This window comes from Semicossyphus pulcher, unplaced genomic scaffold (genome assembly GCF_022749685.1).
Source record: "Semicossyphus pulcher isolate SPU_LCO1_2020_fin unplaced genomic scaffold, fSemPul1.0.p SCAF_4, whole genome shotgun sequence".
In the NCBI taxonomy this organism is placed as follows: domain Eukaryota; kingdom Metazoa; phylum Chordata; class Actinopteri; order Labriformes; family Labridae; genus Semicossyphus; species Semicossyphus pulcher.
This window is the reverse complement of record NW_027211715.1, coordinates 1465646-1489531: the sequence shown is the minus strand read 5'-3', so window position 1 is coordinate 1489531 and position 23886 is coordinate 1465646. Positions and strand designations below refer to the sequence as shown.

The 23886-nt window shown below is 44.7% G+C and overlaps 2 protein-coding genes across 4 annotated transcripts in view; one reads left to right on the top strand and one right to left on the bottom strand.

Moving 5' to 3' along the window:
- The window catches only part of osbpl1a (oxysterol binding protein-like 1A), a 34462-nt gene extending 27343 nt beyond the window's left edge, over window positions 1-7119 (top strand). For 2 of the 3 annotated variants that reach the window (XM_069679813.1, XM_069679815.1), the window contains 9 exons: window positions 1-183; window positions 1417-1524; window positions 1707-1796; window positions 4004-4130; window positions 4283-4396; window positions 4479-4602; window positions 4693-4783; window positions 5568-5588; window positions 6041-7119. In XM_069679813.1, the coding sequence (XP_069535914.1) occupies window positions 1-183; window positions 1417-1524; window positions 1707-1796; window positions 4004-4130; window positions 4283-4396; window positions 4479-4602; window positions 4693-4783; window positions 5568-5588; window positions 6041-6143 (961 nt within the window). In that variant the 3' untranslated portion in view covers window positions 6144-7119. The remainder of the gene's footprint in view (window positions 184-1416; window positions 1525-1706; window positions 1797-4003; window positions 4131-4282; window positions 4397-4478; window positions 4603-4692; window positions 4784-5567; window positions 5589-6040) is intronic. The other variant, XM_069679814.1, reaches the window with a different exon arrangement.
- Window positions 7120-9352: 2233 nt separating this feature from the next.
- Window positions 9353-23377, bottom strand: lama3 (laminin, alpha 3). The gene is made up of 35 exons (XM_069679766.1): window positions 23234-23377; window positions 22987-23099; window positions 22819-22902; window positions 22576-22679; window positions 21100-21144; window positions 20921-21021; window positions 20729-20839; window positions 20385-20496; window positions 20126-20299; window positions 19623-19807; window positions 19206-19360; window positions 18994-19132; window positions 18005-18104; window positions 17807-17923; window positions 17550-17720; window positions 17325-17476; window positions 16006-16197; window positions 15802-15917; window positions 15541-15703; window positions 14896-15023; window positions 14670-14820; window positions 14478-14582; window positions 14261-14394; window positions 14065-14182; window positions 12568-12702; window positions 12348-12490; window positions 12156-12266; window positions 11905-12049; window positions 11697-11815; window positions 11369-11549; window positions 11119-11268; window positions 10872-11031; window positions 10519-10584; window positions 10097-10207; window positions 9353-9498 (listed from the first exon to the last, which is right to left on the bottom strand). Exons 1-35 carry the CDS (start codon window positions 23375-23377, stop codon window positions 9353-9355), a joined length of 4581 nt encoding a protein of 1526 aa, XP_069535867.1.
- Window positions 23378-23886: the final 509 nt, after the last annotated feature.

The window sequence follows — 23886 nt, the reverse complement described above, 5'->3', positions numbered from 1 at the left end:
AGAGGACCTGGGCTTCAGGCTCATCTCGGAGCAGGTGAGCCACCATCCTCCGGTCAGCGCCTTCCACGCTGAGGGTCTGCAGCAGGACTTTGTGTTTCATGGATCCATCTACCCCAAACTCAAGTTCTGGGGAAAGAGTGTGGAAGCAGAGCCCAAAGGAATTATCACGCTGGAGCTGCCCAAGTAAGAACGACAAAAAGAGTTGATGGCATTTTTTCTTCATCAAATTAATCTTTCAACCTTTTGTCTTCTTATAAAGACAAAAGAGTAAAACATAACATAAAGTTCCTTCGATGGCGTATTAGGGACACTGTACATGTAAAGAAAAGGCTAATATTTGGAATAGAAACTGACAGTTGCAAAGATTTAAGATTTGAAAAAACAAAACAAAGATCTCTTATGAAATACTATATGGATTAATTCTACATGCCTTTATTTTGAAAGTTTCAATCAAAAAGATCACATCCTGTTGTTCCTAAGTGGCAAAAAAAAAAAAAATCTTGCATATTAACAGAATAAAAGTCTAAACTTGTTTCGGTGACTTTTACCCTTCCCTTTCAGTCATAAGTTCCTCTATCTGAGCAGCCTGTAGAAAGCTTTATTAACACCAAGTGCTTCACAATCGCAGGAATATAAAGAAATGAACAAATAAAGAAACAAGTTAAAGTTAGTTAAATCAGAACATTAACCAAAGCTGAAACAGAAAAACTACAACTAGTGCATCATCAGTGTGCGGAGCCCACCTGGTGTCAGGTAAGAACAAAAGAGCCATGTGTAAAGCTGTTCTCCCAGTTTATAATCCGTGCCCGCTGAACAAGGAATGGACCATTTCCACGGCGACCGCAATCATCACGTAAATCAAAAGGTTGGTTTGGAGCTGAAAAGCACAATAAATTTAGTTACACCGTGACAGCTGTGAAAAGTCTGATGCAAAACACAATAAAGTTTTAAATCTGCCCTTAAATCCAGATCATTTGGACTTGGCGGATGTGGTTGCCGTGGAAACTGTCCATTCCTTTTTTTCGTGAAGAAAGAAATCGTGTTTACAAAACCGCGCCCACAGATTGTAAATCAGCGAGCACGGATTATAAACTGTGCGCATGGATGTGTGAACACAGAACAGATTTACACACGGCTCTTTTCTCTTCTCCGCTGACACCAGAAGGACTCCGTATCTTTGCACAGAGTGACGAGATCAGAATTGATGCAGAAGAACCAAAGTTATTATGTTTTTTACTCCACACATTCTGGTGCCTACATTACCCACATTACTTTGTGTTCAGCTAATAGCAGCTAATGTAGCCTGGAGCCTCACCTGCAGCAGAGAGCATCACTCGAGGACATTTATCCGCTCGCTCCTTCTCCTCACGTCACCTGTAACAGACTGTGATGTGTAAAGTCTTCTTTCACTTTCAGGTACAATGAAGCCTACACTTGGACAAATCCTACATGTTGTGTTCACAACATCATCGTAGGTCAGCTGTGGATCGAGCAGTACGGGAGCATGGAGCTCATCAACCACAGGTAAGAAGACAGAACACAGTCTCTAAAGTTTACACTCAAGTGCAACGAGTCTTTTTAGTTGATAAAAATATTTAGAGGAAGTGTGATGAACAATGAGGAAACGGACGGAGCAGATGAGGAAGTTTTGTGTGACTGCAGTGAGTGAGAGGATAAGATCCTGTTTTTCCTCTTCTTTCACTAAGAACGGGGGAAAAGTGCTGCCTGAACTTTAAACCGTGCGGCCTGTTTGGTAAAGAGCTGCACAAGGTCGAAGGTTACATTCTGGATAAAAGGTAAGTAGGGCTTACACTCATGCCTGAAAGTCTTTTACACAATTCACTGACCTGAATGCTGATGGAAACAGTCGACACACTCACATTACTAAACATGTTCTGCATAACTGGAGGCGACAAAGGGACACGTTCTTACTCCAGTAGAAGTGACTTGTGTCCTGCAGTATCAGTGCAGCGTCCAGGCTGTGAAACGTCCTCTCAGTACGAAGTCAGACGGGTCCCTCTGAAGGGCGTTTCTATCAGCTGTTTCTGTGCTAAGCTAACTGGAGCTAACCTCATACTTGGTGACTATTAAACTGAAATCATGTGAACTTCAAATCAAAGAACAACACAGTGAAAACAATGAACATGAACTTTGCTCCAGTGTGTGAATCAGTTGGATGGGGAACGTCTCGCTGCTGCTTGTCGGCCATGTTGGCTGCTTCACGTTCATCCATGAGGCTCTGAGTTCTCCCTGTCACTCACAGACGTTCACTAGACGCCTCTTCTCCACGCTCCAGTTTCCCTCTCTGTCTGTTTGTCTTCACACGTCTGTTACCTCCTTCATGTGATGTCTGTCCTGTGTGATGTGACCTGATGGAGACACCGAGGCCTTCAGCCACTTAGGTCGTAATCGGTCTGGGTGTTGGGAAGGTGGCATACGATGGTGCAAAATATAAATGAATAAACAATAATCCCCCTCAAATGCTTTTAAAGTAACCAGCTTGTTTTAAAAGTGTGAGGAGTGAAAATACAGATATTTGTGTTGTAAAAGAAAAAGTTGTCAGATTTGAACATAAAGCGCAGAAACACAGGATGCTGTTAGAGTCATTTAGAGAGAGACATTATTGTCATGATAGTTATTGTCATACAATTTAAACATTTACATCCATCCTCCCATATTTTAGAGGAAACGTGTTTAATGCTTCATTTTAAATCAGGATATAGTTTGTCTGAGGTCTGAGGTGTCTGAGTGGGCACTCTATTTATAGCAGGGGTGGGGATTTTTAGGACAGGAAGTGTTCTGGTTTCTGCTTGTAGTACGTTTGTAGAGTAGTATTGACCAATCACGTATCAGCCGGCTGCAGCGTATGCAGGAAGAACAGTCGGTGTGGAGAGCAGAAACAGGCGGAACGTAATCCACCGTAATGACATCCCGGCTCCATCAGTGTCATCTGATGACGATTTAGCTTCTAATGAATCTCTATAAACAGACTCTACATGCTAACAGCTAACAGCTAACAATCTGTTCTAGATCAAAAATTCAACTTGAGACAAACCTGCTTGACGCTGCGTCCTGAAAGTCGATCAGCATTTAGATTTCCCGACTTCCTTGAATGCATCATAAACGATGGCTCCGCCCTCCGTCTCATGTTACAGTAGTGTTCTTCTCCTCTTGAGGACAGACCTGACAAAGCTTCATGTTGTTCCTAATCTGCATCATGATGTTGTTCTTTCAGCAAACTGAAGAGCCGTTAATTAAAGTCGATCACAAGAAGATCTGTTTCTGTTTGGGCTTCATCCCGCTGCAGTAAGCCAGAGTGCAGCCTCTGTGTAACTTCCTGTTTACAGTGAGACTGAGACTCAGCACAGACAGATGAACGGGCGCTCCTCCGGGGGATGGGACGAACCGAGAGATGACGGCGTTTATTTAGCAGACACATCTGGAGGGAGAATTTACCTTTGATCTGAACACACGGTCGCTGCTCGAGCTGCTGACTGGACTGTAAACATGCGGCGCACGGAGAAGGAAGTCTGCGCTGGAAGTCGTTTATCGCTGAATGCTGGTTAAACAGGAATGCCCGTAAAATTCCCCGTCACTCCCAGAGGCTGTATCGTGGTCAGATGATAGCTGATGGGTTCTGAGATTGCTCTCAGTGTGACATCAGAAGCCATTAAAATCAACTCATCATGCAAATCCTCAATTAACATTTAACACTGTTAATAATTCATGGCCATCAGAACGAGCTGTTGAAGAGAAGGTTCCAAATTATTAATCTCTTTTAATAGTTTAGTTTCACTTTTACAAAAAGTAGAAGAAACATATTTTATAAACTCCTCAACTAACAAGGAGGTGAAAAAATTGAAACACAGTAAATATGCAACATGAGATATTCAGACAGATTTTTGGAGCTTTTGTCGGCCATCGTAGCTTTAACATGTTTATATTCTGTAGCTGAGTCATGATCTCGTGTTTGTTCCTGAGGTTGTTTGTGTTTCTTCACCAGCAAAAAGAAGCTGTGTGCGCTCTATGGGAAGTGGACAGAGTGCTTGTACGTCATCGACACGGCCGCCTTCGAAGCGCACAAGAAAAGTGACAAGAAAGGTTCAGAGGAGAAGAAAGCAAGCAAAGCGGTAAGAACGACAGCAGGGGGCACATCTGTTTGTTGGGATTCAGCATGTGAATGCAGCAGCATTTTTAAAGTCAAATAAAAAGATGCAAAAGATACAATATAAAGTTGTGCATCCTGCAGAGCACACAGGTAACTCGGTGTGTTTGTGTTCAGGGCTGCAGTGACGGTCAGGAGGACGTTCCCTCTCCAGCTGCAGACACTGTGGAGGCGATTCCTGGCAGCCAGCTGCTGTGGAGGATCGCACCCAGACCACCCAACTCTGCCCAGGTCTGAGTACAGCACAATATGAGCTTTGTGTTTAGTGATTGTAATTTTTAATATACTGAATGAGCCTTTTGTGTAACGGCAGATGTACAGCTTCACGTCGTTTGCGATGCAGCTGAACGAGCTGCGTCAGGAGATGGAGGGAGCCATCCCTCAGACCGACTGCAGGCTCAGACCGGACATACGAGCCATGGAGAACGGAGACATCGGTACAACTGTTACCTTTAATCTGGAGGTGACCATAACACCAACATCTTTGTACTTAGGTCTGAAACTCTTCAATGTTTTTGTTCACACAGACCAGGCCAGTGAGGAGAAGAAGAGACTGGAGGAGAAGCAGAGAGCTGCTCGCAAAAACCGCTCCAAGGCTGATGACGAGTGGAAGACGAGGTGAGTGCTGGTGAAACAACTCGAATCATCTTTATCACTGTTCGTGTAGTGAGCTAACATGCATGCAGTGACATTAATGTGGTGCAGTAAGTGTAAATATGTAACTGACAATAATTGATGGCTTTTTTTCACTGATAGCGAGTGTGAGTTTCAGACTGAACAAAGAAGTATAAGTGAGCTTTTAAGGAGCTTAGGTGTGATTTGTTTCCTATGAACAGGGTCAGGCAAGCTCTTCAAGTGTTTATGCTAAGCTAAGCTAAGCAGCAGCAGATTGTAGCTTAATAGTTACCATAGCAGTTCTGGTAGAGTGGTATCCAAAACCTATTTGTTTAGCCAAATATTAAGCAAAAGTTAGCTTAGCTTAGCACAAAGACTTGCTTTATGAAGTTTGGCTTTTGTACAGATTTTAAAACAAGACAGAATATTTGTGAGTTTTATAGTTTGTCATTTTGTCAGCTCTGAACATTATCAGCTTTTTCTAATCTTCTTGCTAAATTATGCTAAGCTATGCTAAGTTAAGATGCTCAGATTTAATTGATGTGTTCCCTACATTTTGTGAACATATTGATGTTAACGAGCTAAACGATGGGATGTAGACTTGGTGAATTTACAGACACGTTATCATCAGTGATCATCTGGGCCTAATACGCTCTCTGTCATTGATCTTCTGCTGTAGTTTTATCGTCTCTTCCTCTGATGTTTCATACTGTTGCTTTGAAATGCTCGAGCTAAATCTCCGTTTTATCTTCATGTGTTTCTGTTGCGTCCTCACTTTGATGTTCAGGACTCCCGCCCTGGGCCCGAGGTCAGAGCTGCTGTGTGTGATGTGGTCGTGTGTTTGTAGTCTCGCTGTTTCCAACACTTCCTGTTCCCTCTAAATGTACATCTAATCTCTATAACTGTGTCCTGAGTCTGTTCAGACGTGATAGAGTCACTGATCATAGAATCACAGTTTGGAGATGATTAATCCGATTTCCCGTCCTCTTGCATGACAGATCCACTTCCTCGCACTTGATAGAATCACTCAGGAGCCCCCTCACCCCAAATCATTCCCTCCCTGCTGTAATGCAGCAAAAATAACACGAAACTAATTATTTTTGATCAAATACAAACCAGCAAATCTGCAGAATCCAGCACATATTCCCTCTAACCGTGTGATGAAGCATGCCTGACCCTCCTCGCTGTCTCTGATCAGTTTGAATGTAGATGTTCCTGGTTGGTGTCTCGTTGTTTGATGTGTCCGTGTTGGTGTTTCAGGTGGTTCCAGCAGGGCCAGAACCCCCACAACAGCTCCCAGGACTGGCTCTTCTCTGGTGGATACTGGGACAGGAAGTACAGCACACTGCCGGACATTTACTGACGTACATTCCCTGCAACGCGCAGATTCGTCTGTATGGAGCAGCAGTTAGTTTTTCTTGTTTTTTAATGGAAAAACTACAATATGCAAACAGAGTACTGAAAAGATGTGGCCTTAATCAACTCTGAGACGATGAAACTGTGCAGAAAAAGGTCCTAAATCTATATTTAACTGTATGAAATGTAAAGCAGTTTGACAATGCTGTGAAATGTAGAATTTGTTTTTACATTGAGACCGGATTATTTCTGTGTAAGGACTTTTTAGAGCCGTGGTTCATGATTTTAGCGTCCGTCTGTCTTCTTTTAATTGTGTTTAGACTTTAAATGTTTATTTGTAAATATAATCAACCGTCAAATGCGTCCTTCAAAGGATGCAGCCCCTGAATTGGGACACAGCTTATATAACATTATTTCTCCTGATGTTTATAATGGTGGCCGACAAGGGCAATCTCACCACTGCCACACACAAACCCAGAAAATACATGCAAAAGAAAAACGCTGCAAGTCCAGTCAACACAACGAAAGTGCCCCAGGCCTGTAGGGGGCGCTCTGTGTAACTGAGTAAGAGCTAAGTGTTGCTTCCCTGAGCTAAGGATCCCAGTTAGCCGTGCAGCGAGCGGTACCATCAGCTGACTGCCTGGTGCTGGTGTTTTTCTTTTGCATGTGTTTTCTGTTTCTTCTAATGGAAACCGTTTGGGTCGTTGCAGCGAGGTTGCCCTATTAGGCCACCGTAGTTTGCCTTTCAGAATCCCAGAAACAACCTGTTTATTTTCTTCATCGATGTTACTCTTTTTAAGACTCGTTTAGTTGAATTTCTGTCTGTTGTGCTCCGTATGTCCTGAAGCACACACGAGAGTGGAGCTCTGTGAAGACGTTTATTCATATTTATGCTGAGAATCTAAAATGTGTGTTTAAAACAATCTGACAGTTAAACAAAGATGATTTGGGGTTTAAAGGTCAGAATTTGAAGGCGTTTTGTTGGAGGCTAAAATAAAACACTTCATTGTACTCGTGTATGTTTTCATCGTATATGTGAAGTTTGCTCTGAGTGCAAGTTCACAGGAAATGTGACCAAACTGTTTCTTTTTTTCAGCTGAGAATAATCCCAGGTAGCCCTTTATGTGCGTGTCAGTAGTATGTAGTAGATTACATCATGTTTGGAGGAGGCTGTGCTCTCTGACCACATAACCAGAGGGAAACCAAAGTGTTTCAGTGGCTGACCCCGAAGAACGGAGAAGCTGAAGCAGAGTACGTGTGTGACTCTGAACAGACGTGTGATTTGCATGTGAATGAGGGAAGTGAAATTAAATCTCTCGTAGATATCCACGCGGGGGAAACAAGGGAAAATACTGATGGAGAGGGAAAATATAAAAACATACAGTACTAAGGAGAGTGAGTTAGGTGTTGAGTTTAATTAACAGGATCAGAGCTTTCTCTGTTTTGTCTTCTTTTATCACCTGTTTCGTCCCGTTCACGGTCACAGACGAGACGGAGGGGGACATCCAGAACAGACCAACACTTGGTACAGCAGGTAAAGCACTCCATCTCATGGTCGAAGGGAGAACAGCAGGTTGAGTATTTTGTGTCTGTTGATTGAAGATGTTGAGCAGGTGATGCTGCTCTGACACTGTGACCTGTATACATGTTTGTTAGCAGGGAAGTGGGACTACAGGCCGGCAGGGCAGAACAGCGCTATTTAAAGCTTGCACTGTTTGTTTACACCTCGTGCACGCTTTGCTTGGTCCGATGTAAAATGGCAAAGGCTGCTCGACATCGCAGCTTCGTTACGGCGCTGAGGCGGAAACACAGTGTAAAAAGGGCTCGTTACACCTGGACGGGACAGACAACCTTTAACGCTCACATGCTCACCTACGGGCAATTTAGAGTCACCAATGAACTTAACGAGCATGTCTGGAGTAGGCTATCTAGAGGGAACCCACGCATGCACGGAGAGAACAAACTCCACACAGAAAGGCCCACTACGTCTGAAACGGGATTCGAACCAGGAACCTTCTGGCTTTGAAGCGACAGTAACCACTGCACCACCGTGCAGCCCACAAAGCCACATTTAGATACCAAAACAAAATGTAGAACTTGTGCATCTCATAGTTTGAAAAAGATCAGAATCAACGCAGCACAACCAAATGTTTTATCTCTATTCCTCCATAATTCCTCTTCCTTGTACAGACCTGGTGACTACATTACACATGAATGAATGAATGAATCAGGATAATCAGAAAGGTCACAAGGTCAAATTATTTTTTGAAAAATATCTCTAAAAATCTTTTTGCACCAGATGAGTCTGCACAGTGTTTTTATTAGCACAGTAAAAGTCATTTGTCTTTGTTATTTCCATGTTTATAAAGCAGAACCAAACACACACTGTGACATGAAAACATACACAAATATAACACACATGTCCATGTTAACGACACACGGATCAAAACTGATCAGATATTTGCTCAAAGAAAAATTCAAAAGACTAAAACTGTTTAAAGTGACGTTCATGATTCACACAGAGGATCAGCAGCAGCTTTGTTTTTCTCTTTCATTTTTACTACAAACACTGTGAATATAAAATATATTTACCTTCTCTTTAAAACTACATCCAGCATTTTTTAATGTGAACAAAATGTCATTTTGTTGTATTCGTTTGTTCCGGTGTTTTACATGTTGTTGACATTGAACTTTAATCTATGATATGTTTATGGCGGTGTGCTTTTTTCTCTGTAGCTGTTTAACAACTGAATCTCTTCTTTGTCTCACCTGTCCAGGTGTGAACACGTTCGCTGAGCTGGTTTATGTTATAATAATTGTTGATTACCTGCAACAAGGTAGGAAAAAGGTTCTTCATGGATCATCTGGTGACGATTTCACTTTTTAAACACGACATTCGTGTTTGCAGCGATCACGTCTGTACGTCAGACAAAAACAAGTCACCTTGAAATCGTAAATCTCAACCACAGCTGCCGTTTCAACTCCTTCATGAAGCTAACATTAGCTTAATAAGCTAGCAGCAAATGTCACTTTGTCTGATGAATGAATGATGGTGGCCATCATGCTTTGTGTGACATCAGGACATAAACATTAAGTTTGGTTAGAGCCGTAAAGCCGTCCTTGTGTTGAGCTCTGTCTGCACAATAAGACTGTTAAAGGACACTAAAGGGTCTGCATGGGTTAAATACGTTTGTGTGTTGTCCATATATCACGTGTTCAGGCTGCCGGGCATCCAGTGACGCTCACAGGCTGAACGTCACGTGATCCAGCCTCAAATGAAACGCGACGTCCGTTCAGCTTCACGTCTCTCAGGCAGCCCACGAACGGTGACGACACGGCGGGTGTGAGAGTCGCAGACGTTCCTGAACGAGAAGCAGAGAAGAAGAAAAGTTCTCATTCATACAAATAAATTATCAGTTTTATTTATCTTTAACTTTTAATCTATCCAGTATTTATTGTTACCTTTGCCTTTTTACTTTCCGTATAAATGCTGTAAATGTGTGTGTATGGAGGAAGAACGCTGCCAAAATCAACTGTGAATATGCTCATAAATGCACCGATAATCATGTTGTGAATGCTGACAATCATTTTTTATAATGTGAAATGTCATTTTTTGTCTTTATTAACTTTCATATTTATTCCCCTTTTTATCCATTTATTTTTAACTATTTATTTTAATTGTATTACAATGAAACAAAAGTGGAGATTACATGAAAGTTAATAAATAAGGAGAATGAAACAAAGTTAAAAAGATGCAAATTAGATCTAAAATATAAACTTATGACACATTTTATTTTTTGATGAATGTGTACCTTTATTTTTAATCTTACTTTTGGTTCATACAACTGCATATTGACACGTTTATTAAATTGTTTATTTATTTGTATTCTGGCCCTGACCATCCTCCACACTGTGTCTTTGTGCATCATCAGTAAATCTGCCGCTCTTTGATGGACGTACCTCCGATGTAAAGTGTTCCAGGTGTTGAGGACGAGGTGGACAAGAAGGAGACGTCTCTCTGCTCAGACGTGGAGTCCACCTCGAGGTTAATAACTTCCTGTTGTCTGGAAACTGGAGCAGAAAACCATCAGAGTCTGACATCATGTATCATCAAATCTTTGTCATGTTGTCAGAAGGAGAGGTCGTACCTGTGACCAGGTGAAATTTCCCGTCGCAGAGACTTTCAGGAGGAGTCACTGACACACTGACATCATGGCCACCATCATTCAGTCTGACAGCCACCTGAAGAAGGAAACTTGAGTTCCTGTTTTGCTCATTTAATGTTTTTTCACAAACGATAAACATTAATAACAGTTTTACCTTGTTGTCCTTTAAGAACACGCTCAGGTGACACATGTGACTTTGAACATGGAAGAGGAGACCTGTGAGGTACTGCGGACGCAGCTCGAAGGACAGCACGAACTCAGCGCTGAGAGGGAAGAAATCATCTGCAAGAAAAGATTCTGGTTTCAATGTTTGTTCTAACAAAAACATCACGATCCATAAAATCTGTTAAACCCAGTGACTGTAAATAAAGATGGCCGACACGTCTCCACCTCCTCTCGTACAAAAGTGAAGCTAAAATATCCCAGAGGCGAGCGCTGCCATCTTGCTCATTTGTATACAACAAGGAGGAGGCGGGCTTTATGACCTATACTGAAGCCAGTCAGCAGGGGGCGATAGAGAGGGTTTGTAGGGAGCTGTCATGTCGGCCATCTTTTTACAAGGTTTTAACCTTTGACGATGTGACCGCCACTGAAGTACGTCCCCGTCTCTGTGAGCCGGTCGGAGCAGGGTAAAGTTTTGTATCGTCCCTCTGGCTCACCGACAGCTTCGTCATTCATTTTAAAGCCTCGCACACACCCGATCACACTGTTCATGGGAATGTTGTGACCCTGAGGGACGACAGCAAGAGACAAGAGAAGAAATAAACAAATAATGTGTGACAGAGCTGCTAAAGAAAAGACTGATGTGATACAGACCTTTGTGGCTCGGCCTGTTGGCTCTCCTCCCAGAGACACCGGGTTCATCAGGTCTAAAGATGATCCCTCGCTGTCGGGCAGGTGTCCGTCAGTCACACGGACCCCATCGACCAGCAGGTGAAACGAGCTCCTCTCCACACTGAACTCCACCTGCACACACACACACACACACACAAAGACAAGCTATCACACACACTCAACACTGAGGACCATTGATGCTGACTTGGAGCACTGGGGAGCAGGAGCTCACTCTGTGCCAGTCCCCGTCGTTGCTCTTCTGCTTGTGGTGGATGATCCTGTCGTGCCCGAGTGACATCTTGATCTTCCCGTTAGCGATGAACAGAGCGAGCAGAGGTATGACTCCTCTCCCTGCTACGTGGAGGATCACACCTTTGGAGGACTTGGTCTTGATTTCAAGAGAGAAGTGAGGCCTACAACAGGGAAGTGGTTTTTACTGTTCATATGGAAATCAGGATGGATGAATTTAAAATGTTAGACCAGTCCAGAATAACACTCAGAATCCCTACATCTTTAGGACGGAGTAACGTGTTGTATTCTTCATATATGATTAACATTACCTGTGATTAAGGTCGTCTGGTGGCAGCGTGTAGCTCAGCCAGCTGTGCTCCTCGAGCAGCTGATATTCGGCCCGCCGTGCCGACCAGGGTCGACACTTGATGCCTGCTGGAGCCTGAATCTGACACACAGCGGAGAGAAATAACCTGCATCATTATCTCTCTTTAAAAGCAGCAGGAGGATTATAATTAATCACGGCTTTTCGCTCACAGGTTTGTGTTTCTGCGGCTTTTTCGTCACCGGCTCTGGTAAGAGCTCGGCGTGTGGTGGAGGGTGGAGGTCGCACGGGCCAAGGACGACATCTCCCGTTAGTGAGAGTGAGCTCAGGTCAGCAGGAAGAAAGCTCTGATCAGCCCTGATTACATTTCACACAACATAAGCTCATGTGAGTGCAGGAGAAACAGCACAGAGCATCTGTATTAGAACACGTGTAGCATGAATAAAACACAGTGTTTCCACACCTCCTTGTGTAAAGGTTAGCGATGCAGCCGTCGAGCACAGTTTGATCCTCGTGTCTGATCCGACGTGTTTGTCCCTGAATCACTTTCATGTTATCGATGCTCAGCTGCAGCCTGAGAAAACATCATCTTCTGTTCATGTGCCGTTTTCACAGTTTACACTGAGACAAAGGAACATTTCTCGTTACATCTCACCCAGTCTTCCTCCTCACAGCAGACAAGTAGTGCCACCTTCCATCACTGTACTTTTGATCTGACCTCAGGGTGTAATTATCACAACTGAATACTGCAAAGCCGTCAGCCAGGGACAGCTGGAGGTCGTGGACGGAGCTGGAGCCCTGCAGGAGATCAGACAATATTAATAATTGATCTGTAATTGTCCTTTAAAGCTGGATGTGAGGCCTGAGGGGTTCACCTGAGAGCTGCTCCTCAGAAGAGAACCGTGTGTGTGTTTGGTCCTGAAGCCCAGAGAGACGGCGAGCGGCTGCTCGTCCCAGACAAACAGGGAGTCAGCAGACGGAGCGGAGGACAACGTGGCTGCACGGACGCCCTGCGAAAACGGGAAACACTCTCACATCAGGTTTCTGTCGTAGGTCTCTGTTGCACACATTCACTCAGTGTAAAGCAAGAAACACGTTCACACAGAAATGTTCTTTTCCTAGATAAAAATTAAAATGGGGAGCATAGAAACGTGTTTTTGTGCAGCAGAGGGTCGCTCAGTCTGCTTCTTGTGTGCAGAGAGGCTGAATCTGCTCCGAGCTCCGTGCCATGCACACCTGTGTGAGCAGCAGAGCCAACAGGGCAGAGACACAGGTGAGTCAGAGGGAGGGGCCGTGAACCATAACACACTTTTCAGGGGGTCGTAGATTTATGGCCTAATAATCTCATAAATTAGCCTTTTTTCTGGCAGATTTACAACTTTAATCAAGAATTTTTTAAGTTTTTATTTCTCTTCTTGTTTGTTTGTTTGTTTGTTTGTTTGTTTGTTTGTTTTGTGGCCAGATCTCAGAAAATGTGTTGTGGCGAATACGGAAGCCCTGAGAGGACATAAATACATACATTTCATTGACTCTGTTTTCCTGTGATAACGAGGAATTTCCGGTTGTTTTCTTGAGATCTCGACTTCTTTATCTCGAAGATAACAAAGCTGGTTCTCTCGTGCCGCCATCGCTCACACTGAGTTCAGCCTGTTTCTATGTTTGTTTGGTGCTTTTGCAGCTCTGAGGAGACGAGTTATGATCACCTGACGTTACGATGGTGCAGCGCTGTTATCTCGAGATACCAAGAGAAATAAGTCTCAAGAAAGCTACTGAAATGACTCGTTACTCGTCACAGGAGTTAATAAAATGCATGGATGCATGTCCGCTTCAGGCTTCCGTAGGTGAGTGTAAAGACATTTTCAGTCCTGTTCTAGCACAACACCAGGGTTAGGAACGACCCCCGACAGCCTGACTTGTTCTGGTAGGACCATTAGCTGACTGTGGAAAACGAAAGCTAAAGTTAGCAGTAGAGAGAAGTTTTGTTCGGTCATCCCTAAAGTGTTACACGTAGATCGGTAAGAGTTTAAAACTGCAAAAGAACAAAGAGACGGTTTAACTGCAGGTTAAAAACACGCTCAGCTGCTTTTAAATGATCTCAATGTTTAAATCTCCCTCGTTCAAAGAGACCAACAGAACGACGGAAGGTTTAAAGCTGTGGGTGGGTGATTACAACATACTGACCTGGGGAGACGACCAGTGGAACAAACATGGCTGACAACCTACAACCTCTTTCATGTGTTATACTGATATTGAGACGGGGAACAAAGGACCCTGGGGACATCGATACAACCCCAATAAATGAACCATTGATTGATGTTTCAGTGTCATGAGCATGAAGCTCAGAGCAGCATGTGTCCTGTTCCTCTGCTTACCAGCAGTGAGACTGGACATCCTTCACTGACGCCAACCGTCGTGTTGTACTCGACGATCTGACCGTCTTCTGTCAGGCGGTCCACACATCCTCTCAGCGGGGGGGCTGTGATGTTGTGTCTGACATTCAAACAGAAGACTGAACATGCGGCTCATGTAAGGAGCTAAACGTGTGACTGCAGCATGTTTCTGTCCTACCTCTGTCTGAGCCGCGCGGGCAGACCCCCGATGTAATAACTCCTGTAGTTTGTCTGAATGTGATCCGAGGAGATCCGCTGCGGTCCAACGTGCACGGTAAACGTATCTCCGATAGTGATGGCAAAGGATTTATCCTGAGAGAGGACACATTAACAGTTTTAGGAGAACAGTTTGTGACTTTAATAAAGAAAGCTGGCACTGCCACAGATCATCTTACAGATAGAGACACGTGTTCAGCACTCTGAGCGCGCAGCTCTCGACCTGCTTGTCGTCCTTGAAGCACGAGGAAACCTCTCTCCACAAAGAGACAGAAGAACGAGTCCTGCACGAGACAAAGAAAACAAGAATGTGCTCCCCTTTTCTAAGACAATATTTCCTTTTATTCATGGACATAATGTTGTAATCATACTTCATTTCCGATGTAAAATATGAAGGCGTTCGTCTCTCTGCTGTTTGTGTGAAATCTGAACAGTCGTCTCTTTATCTTGTCGGGCACAGCTATGAGCGCCAGGCGGTAACCGGTGCCCTCGTAATAATCTGACACCTCCGACTGAGGAATCCTGAACAGACAGAATATTTTCATCTGAGTTTAACTTTCATAAAGTTACAGCAGACTGTAAAAAGTTCCTTCTTACTTCACTGCAGGCCGCTGCACATCCAGATTAACTGCATGCTTGTAGCTGAACAGACAAACAGGGTGGTCATTGATGTAGGAGAGTTTCATGGCTCCTCTGAACTTTGGGTAATGAAGCTCGACAGGAGGCTGAAAGAATCACCAAAATGCCAAACATGTCATAAATACAAGAATTTGTCAGATGTTCTTTTCAGATTCTCTGAACAGATCTGGACAGAAAATCGCAGCTTTTTACGCCTCAGTCATCAGACTGCTTCTGAGCGTCGGCCCACAGAAGGATATCAAAGACTTTCACAGGACGTTTCATGCTTGCAATCATTTTTTTATGCTATTATCACAAGATCACAAGTGAATGTTTCCTTCTCTCGGGATAACAAAGTTTACTTGATAGAAGAAGGTTGATTAAGCTTTCTGAAGAAAACGAGATGATTTATCACCAAAAAAACTCGTTTAATTAATCTCAAATAACGAGATCAATAAGTGGAGATCTGGAGAACACAACTGAAATCACTTATCATGCAAAAACTTAAATAAAATGTATGGATGCATGTCCACTGAGGGCTTCCGTATGTCGTATAAATCCCACTGGGTGCCATTTCAGATCAACGTTAGCTTAACCTGGAGGAGGTCTGTCTGGTCTGGTTACCGTGAAATCCTCAGGATAACCGCCAACGTAGAAAACGACCCCGTCTGGATCCAGCTGGAGGACGCCGCTCATCGTGTTGGGACGGAGGCGTTTAGGAGAGACGCTGACGGGCTTCTGGGACGTGAAGTTCTGAGTGATGTTCACTTCAGCATCTTGGTAAACTCTGCAGAGATCACCTGTGAGTAACACTCTGTGGAGGACCGAACTTTACTGTTAGAAAGCCATGCTCACCTGTGGAGGACAACTCGGTCAAACTCTGACCTCTCATTGGTTGCTGTTATTTGGCTGGTTTCCACCTCATGCACAACTCCACCCAACTTGTAGACACAAACCAACACTTTGTTTCTGATAGTCATCCCGATGTAATCTCCAGACGCCTGGGAAACAAGGAAGAGCACGACAAACAGATTTCCTTGTACTTCTACACAGATTTATCTTTCTGTATTTCAGGGAGGACGCGCTCACATTTCTGCTGCCCAGGTAGAAAACGAAGAAGTCTCTGTGTTTGTCCTGCCGTCTCCTCCGTCTCTTGGAGGGCTTGTTTGGATGCAGACTAAGGAGCAGATCGACGGCTGTAAACGCTTTTAGGTCTTCCACGTTTCTCGGAGGATGAAGCTCAACGTGAGTCTTCCCGCTGAATGTGGTGGCAATTGAGAGCTGGGAGGAGATCAGGCAACGTAGTGATTATTGCTGTACATATGGATGCATGACAAATTATCGTTGTTCTTATTAATGTGAGGAAGAAGTGTCAACTTTTTAAACTCTCTCATCGTCTTCCATCTTTTTGGCAGGTTCAGAGGTCTCGGCCCCTGCAGCTGTTGGACACTTGGGGGCAGCTTTTAGCTCAGTTTTTGGTCTTCACCTTCCCCTGAGGGAAATATCTGTTTCCTGAGCTGCTGAATGCTCCTCTGTGTTCGACAGCAGGTCCACAGCCGTGTTTGTCTGACGTTTGCTGTTGGACAGGTCGCAGTCTGCGAGTTATCAGGTATTGTTTTTGTGTTGGGAAAAAGGAACTCGTAAAATATGTGCAGTGAAATGCAGCTGGAGTTCCTCCTGAGTGAAGCCTTTTAGTAACGGCTAACACACGAGCGATGACAGTTGTTGGTGTTATTTCTTCACCAAGAAGGTTTGTTAGATGTTTGTTTGTTTGTTTGTTTGTTTGTTTGTTTGTCAGCAGAATTACAGAAAATCTGTTTGGCCAATTCTGGAAGTTCTTGTCCAGCAATAGTTGTGGATTTGACACAATGATCATCCAAATCCAGACTTAAGGTTGCACATGCAGATTTGTATATCATAAACCTGCATAACCGATCTTTGGCCAGTAGGGGGCAGCAGAAACATCCTTCAATTAATTATAATCACCTTTAGATTTTATGGCAAACTCGTTAACTTTACACACAAGCAAAAAATCTGTATCATTTTTGATTTAGATTTGTGTCACTTCAACAATATAATCCCAACATGAACTCTCTTTGAGCTCTGATTTTGGTCTCCACCCTCTCGTGGGAAAATCTCTCTTTAGCAGCTAACTTTTCTTGTTGCTGGGCAGGTGTGAACAGTGTTTTTAAAGCATTTTCACTGAACAGGTGTTTGAAATCACAGCATGATACTAATGAGAGGAAACGAAGACACGACAGCTCAGAAAACCAAAACAAAGCTGAAAGACACGTCAGCGCTCCGTAGAGCTCAGAGGACGAACAGACTAACGCTCTGCGGCCTCTTCACCAGAGACATCCTCAGAAAGCTGGCAGGCAAGAAACAACAAGTTAAAAACACTGCTTTACCCGTTTAACAAAGGTTCTGGTCTCGTCCATCAGCTCCTTGATTCTCCTGATGCTTCCTGTCATGTTGCCACCAGGAGGCGCCGTCTCACTGAGAGCCTCGACCTCTGTGATTTTACGTGTCAGCACAGGGAGCGCTGAGTTCAACTTCTCCACTGAAACAGAAAAATAAACAAAATTAAAGTAAAGCAACGATTAAACTGTAAGAACGTACTGTTAAATACTCACACGCCCGGTCTGCATCAGTCAGCACATCATCTGTGTCCACGCCGACGTTAGTGACAGTGATTCTGTCCACTTCCTGTCTGATGCTCCTCAGTCTGTCTGCTATGTGACTGACGCTGGAGTTGGACGCAGAGGCAGCTGTGTTCACAGACTCTGTCAGATCAGCTGTGTCATCTGAAATCCAAGCCTTCATTATCCACTGGACATAATTACAATCATCCCACGTCTCACCTGAAGCACCTTCACATGAACCCACTGACCTCGTGTGATGCGTCTCAGGTCGTCGCTGATGGTTGAGACTCTGGTCCTCAGTGATTCTGCTCTCTCTCTTTGTTTGTGCACTTTGTGCTGGTGGCCGTTCACCGTGAGTGACAGCTCTGTTCAACAGAGAGGAACACTCGACACCTTCACATCTCGGTAACATAAAGTTTCTACTCTCAGTGATGCTGTTCACTTACTGTTACGGTCGCTCTGAGTCATGTTGGCGTCTCTCCATAAATGAGTGGAATTATCTGTGAGTCCTGCGGCCCTGTGGATCAGACCTCCATCCTTCACATCCTGATTATTAGATTCAGAGCCTGTGGTTATTATTTTAAATTAACATTTGATACCATATAAAAACAGAGGACGTAGCCTCTTTGCCCAAGTGCCTTAAAGCTGCATTCTTTCTAATAGAAGTCTATGAGAACATGCTCCTCCTCCTCTCCTGAGTTATTCCCTCAGTAAACATGTTCCTAATGACTTTATGGTCTCAGTCTCTAGTTTCAAGTCTTCTTCAACACAGCATGATGTTCATTTAGTCACTGATGCTCCCACTGAGAGTCACACAGACCAGGAAGAGGAGAGTGTTTAGGGGCGGGGCTACCTGTGAGAAGTCGCTTCCGCTGTGATAGACAGGATATACGGTGCACGTCCAACCTCTCGTCCAAAAACAAGATACAAGAAACTCAAGGCTCCAAAACGCTTTGGGTTGGCTTGCTTTGGGTCGAGATTACACGGAGCAGAAATCTCTTTACTGCTGGCACAGCTACAACAACGAGACTTCCTACTGATTTTCAAAGTAAAAGTAAAGTTACCTGACTAACTAACTAACTCAGAAGTTTCTCTTGGACAATGTACAGCTACATACTTCTGAAATATATTCACATTTAGATGGACTAAATTATATCCAACATATAAATCCTAACAGACGAGGATCTGCACTCTGACATCAGTGGAGTAGATCTATAGATGATTATTTCAACCCAAGCTGTGATGGTTTCATTTTGTGATTGTCAGTGTCACTTTGAAAAAGATCCCAGTCTGTGCTAAAATGAAACATAAACTGTATTTGTGTTTACGGGGGACACGGCAGGCGAGAGTGACCTACTAGATCCTGCAAAAGCACACCTGCTCGTCTGAACCATCACGTTTAGGGGTCCTACATTACTTACGGTGCCTGAGTTACCTGTAAGGCGTGATCCGCTGATGCTCTGCACCGATTCGCTGCCTTCTCTGCCTTTTCCACAGCAGTTATGAAGCTGTTATAAGCTCCTCCATGCCGGACTCTGAGCAGGTCAGAGCTGTGTGTCGCATTATGAAGCACTCTGCAACAACAGCATGGTTTGTTAGAGTCTTTAACTTTCACATGTGTGTGTTTGTTTCATCCCTGTGACTCACGGTCTAATCTCTGCTGCCTCTCTGCAGAGCTCCTCTGCGTGCTCCTCAGCCCGGGTCACAGTCTCCAGCTTTCCCATCTTTTGGAAGATCTTATTCAACTTCTTAAAGAGCTGCAGCTTTGCACCGTCCAGCTGAGCTCCATGAGTCTCATATTCCTGCGATTCAAACAAGTCGGTTATTGGTACACTTCAAAACGTTATTGTGGAAAGATGGTTGCTTACCATTTTAATATCCTCAAGCTTTAAAAAGATGTCAGAAATGTTCTGGAGCAGATCTTGAGTCATGTCAGTCACAGGACGGAGAGTTCTTTGTTCTCTCTCCAGCTGAGCGTGAAGATGCTGCAGAACAAAGACAGGTGAGAACATCTGTGTGACTTCACAGAGGATCCAGCTGGACATCACACGTGCATGAAGTCACCTCCAGATGTTGTAGCTCAGTATAACTCTTCAGGTTGAGGCCGTTCGTCCCGCTCACTCCGTCCTCTGCGTCTGACAGCAGCTCGGCCACCTCCCTCAGAGAAGAGAGAGAGGCCATCAGAGAGTCTGCAGCGTGATGTAACACAGCCGCAGGACGTGTCATGTTGCTCCTGATCACGTCCAGCACTGAGGAGAACATGCAGGTATTAGTTTAACATGTTGAGTGAGTCTACACTGTCATTACAATCTGTACGCTCGTCTGTAAATGTCTGTAAATCTGTAAATGTGTGTTTTGGGTGGAGGAAGCTCCACCAGCCGATCTGCACACACTCTGGATACACAGGAGCAAGATGGCAGCGCCCGCTCGGGGGGGTTTAGGTTTAGGAGGTGAAGACACGTCGTCCATCTTTATATACAGTCAATGACCTACCTGTACCTGCTACTTCACCTCTGCATTATTTTATGACTATACTGAAACCATCTGATAAACAGTGAGACTCTCACATGTGTTAGCCTCCTCCCGCTCTCTGTCAGCTCGGCCTCTCGGAGCGGTGCAGCTTCTCCCTCTCACGTCCTGCAGCCTCCGCTGAGCCTCCTCCATCCTCACGGCTCTTTCTTCTTCAGAGGGAGCGTCTGACTCTGCAGGTTTCACCTCAGAGAGCTGCTGATTCATCAGATCTGACAAACAACAGACACATAAACTTTTACTGGAGTGTTCCAACAGTGTAAACGCGTTCGTTATATTGATGTTTAACTTGTGTACCTTGTATCGCTCTGAGGAGAGCCTCAGCTTCAGAGAGACGATCCTCCGCCTTTAGCTTTGTTCCATTCACATGCTGAGAGACTTTTTCCACATCTGATACAGTTTTATGCATCTGGAAAAGTTTAAGAATAGTGTCGGGGCTTGTGTCAGGGCTTTTTCCACATACGTCTCTGTGCACTAACTTTGCACAGGATGGAAGAAGGTTAACTCATAAATCTCAGCGGTTAATGTCAGTGTGACACGATGTAATCAGTTATAAAAGTACCTCCTGCAGAATTCAAACAGTAATGCACACTTAAATTAATTAAAATCCCATTATCCACCTTAGAAATGAACTCAGGTACCTTTTTAATCAGCTGACTGAAGTCTTCTCCGACAAAGTCCACATCTGCCTCCAGCTGTTCGACCTTTACATCCAGGTGTCTCACTGCAGAGCTCAACCTCCCGACCAGAGTCTGCAGAAGGAGACGTCACAATACTTTAATGATTTAAAGGACAGGACATCGCTACACAGTGAAGACCTGTGTGAGGTGCACCTTGCTGTCAGAGACGTTCTGCAGCTGCTTCTTCATCAGAGCCAAAACATCGTCCATCGTTTCCAAGTGGAGCAGTAAAGGGACGCTGCAGCCTTTACGTTCTGTCAGAGACACAGAGAGGCTGAAACACGATGTATATTTACATCTTGTGTTTTTGTATTGTAGGATTTTTAACTCACCTTGGCAGTGATCCCCACAGCCGCTGTCACCAGGTGTGCTGCACTCTGCTCAAAGGAAAGAACACATGAATGTTAGTGTGCATGAGCAGTCAGACTCAGCATGGGTCCACTTGGGTATTTATCAGGCAGGAAGCATCCAACACAACATAGCAAGTGTTGCATTATGGGAAATGTAGGTACACGTGTTTATGGAGCTCATATTGGGGAACAAAAGTCACAAAATCTTTTGCTTCGATTTTGTCCACCAACTTTATAGAGATCTAATATTAAAAGATGCTCTCCTTAAAAACACACCGATCAGCCATAACATTATGACCACCTGCCTGATATTGTGTAGGTTCACTTTTGACACCAAACAGCCCTGACCCGTCGAGGCATGGACTCCACCAGACCTCTGAAGGTGTGCTGAGGTATCTGGCACCAAGACGTGAGCAGCAGATCCTTTAAGTCCTGTAAGCTGCGAGGTGGAGCCTCCATGGATCGGACTTGTTTGTCCAGCACATCCCACAGACGCTCGGCTGGATTGAGATCTGGAGAATCTGGAGGCCGAGTCAACACCTTGAACTCGTCGTGTTCCTCAAACCATTCCTGAACCATGTCTGCAGTGTGGCAGGGAACATTATCCTGCTGACAGAGGCCACTGCCATCAGGGAATACTGTCTCCATGAAGGGGTGGACTTGGTCTGCAGCAATGTTCAGGTAGGTGGTACGTGTCAAAGTAACATCCACATGAAGGGCAGGACCCGAGGTTTCCCAGCAGGACATCGCCCAAAGCATCACACTGCCTCCGCCAGCTCTCCTTGTTCCCATAATGCATCCTGGTGCCATGTCTTCCCCAGGTAAGAGACGCACACGCACCTGACCATCCACATGATGTGAAAGAAAACGTGATTCATCAGAGCAGGCCGCCTTCTGCCATCGCTCCGTGGTCCAGTTCTGATGCTCTCGTGCCCGTTGTAGGAGCAGCCTCATACACAACAAACTGTGATGCTCTGTGTGTTCTCACACCTTTCTATCAGAACCAGCATTAACTCTTTCAGCAGTTTGAGCTTCAGTAGCTCTTCTGTGGGATCGGACCACACGGGCCAGCCTTCACTCGCCACACAAATCACTGAGCCTTGGCCGCCCATGACCCTGTCACTGGTTCACCTGTTTTCCTTCCTTGGAGCACTTTTGGTTGGTCCTGACCGCTGCAGACCGGGAAGATTCTCTGACCCAGTCATCGAGCCTTCACTATATGGCCCTTGTTAGTCGCTCACATCTTTACACTCGCCCATTTTTCCTGCTTCCAACATCAACTTCGAGGACAAAAAGTTCACTTGCTGCCTAACATATCCCACCCACTGACAGCGCCCACTGTCACTTCACCTGTCAGTGGTCGTAGTGAATTTTGAATCATAGGAAAACGAATGTTTATGACTTCCTGTTTGTGTCAAAGCTTTATCTGTGTGTATTTGTGTGACAGAGTTCATGTACCTCCGCTCAGGGGGTCACAGACGTTCACACTTCCTTCTTTACAGTTGCAGGGTTTGCAGCCTCCTCCAGACGCTGTCGGGTTGCCAAAGTAACCAAAAGAGCATCTGAGAAGAGGAAAAACAAGAAGTAAAAGCTGCTTTGTGCGTTTGTATTTTTAGGATGCAACATTTTAGTGCACTGATAATCATCCTGAAGTGTAAATGGTGCTTGTGTTAAGTATTGCTTGTTGAACAGCAGACACACCTCTCACATCGGCCTCCACTGAACCCCCGTTTACACAAACACTCAACTGATCCCGAGCCGACGTCCAGACAGGCCAACGCAAAGCTGAGGAGAGAAGAAGGTGTTCAGGCTGAAGCAGGGCAACAATCAGGGCAGGCTGCTGCAGCTGGGTGATAGAAAGATAATCACTTGTTCCATGTGAAGGGACACGGACAGGCCCGACACGTCCTGCTGGCTGCGTCTCCATAATGACCCTCTTCACAGCGCTCGCAGCGGTGCCCACGCGTGTTGGACCGACAGTTCTGGAGGTCAGAGACACAAAACACAACATTAACATGTTTGGGTTCAGGGCGAGCCAACACGTCCCACAACCTATGCTGGTGTGTGTGTGTGCGTGCGTGCGTGCGTGCGTGTGTGCTTGCGTGTGAAAACTAACCACACAGTTCCCGGTTTTCTCGTCACACTCTTCAGAGAGTCCGTTGCAGCTGCACGGCACACACTGACCCCTGCGTGGTCCGACTGTCTCTCTGTAGGAGCCGGAGCTGCACTTCTGTTTAAACACACGGTGCTGAACCGTCATCAACGGCACAAACACAGGATTCAATCTGAAGAATCACAGGCCTGCAGCATCAGAGGCATTCATCACTACGAATACACATCTGTTATAGAACACAACGTCTGTAAAGAGTTAATTATCATCAGACTTCATCATTAAAGTGATTACATTATATTCCTATGATAACATGCGTGTCTAACAGCAGTGTATAAAAGGCACCAGCTTCATGTGGTGTAGCGGAAAACGTTGGTGCGTTTATTGTGAAATATTTCTGAACCTTATTTAAGATTAAAATCGTTCTATAATTGTCTCAGATTAAATATAACTATAAAGTAAAACAAGTTTACAGCAGAGGTGCACAGAGGCCACGGAGGGCTCTGCACTGCGTCTTATCAAGTATGAGGGGAACGATGAAGGCACCTCCTGATGTTTTCTCCACCCTAGGAGGGCCTGCACAGGTTTTCTCTTCTGGAAGGGTACACTACGGGTACTTCATCATGTTTTCTCCACAGAAGAGGCCCCCACGCTGGGCA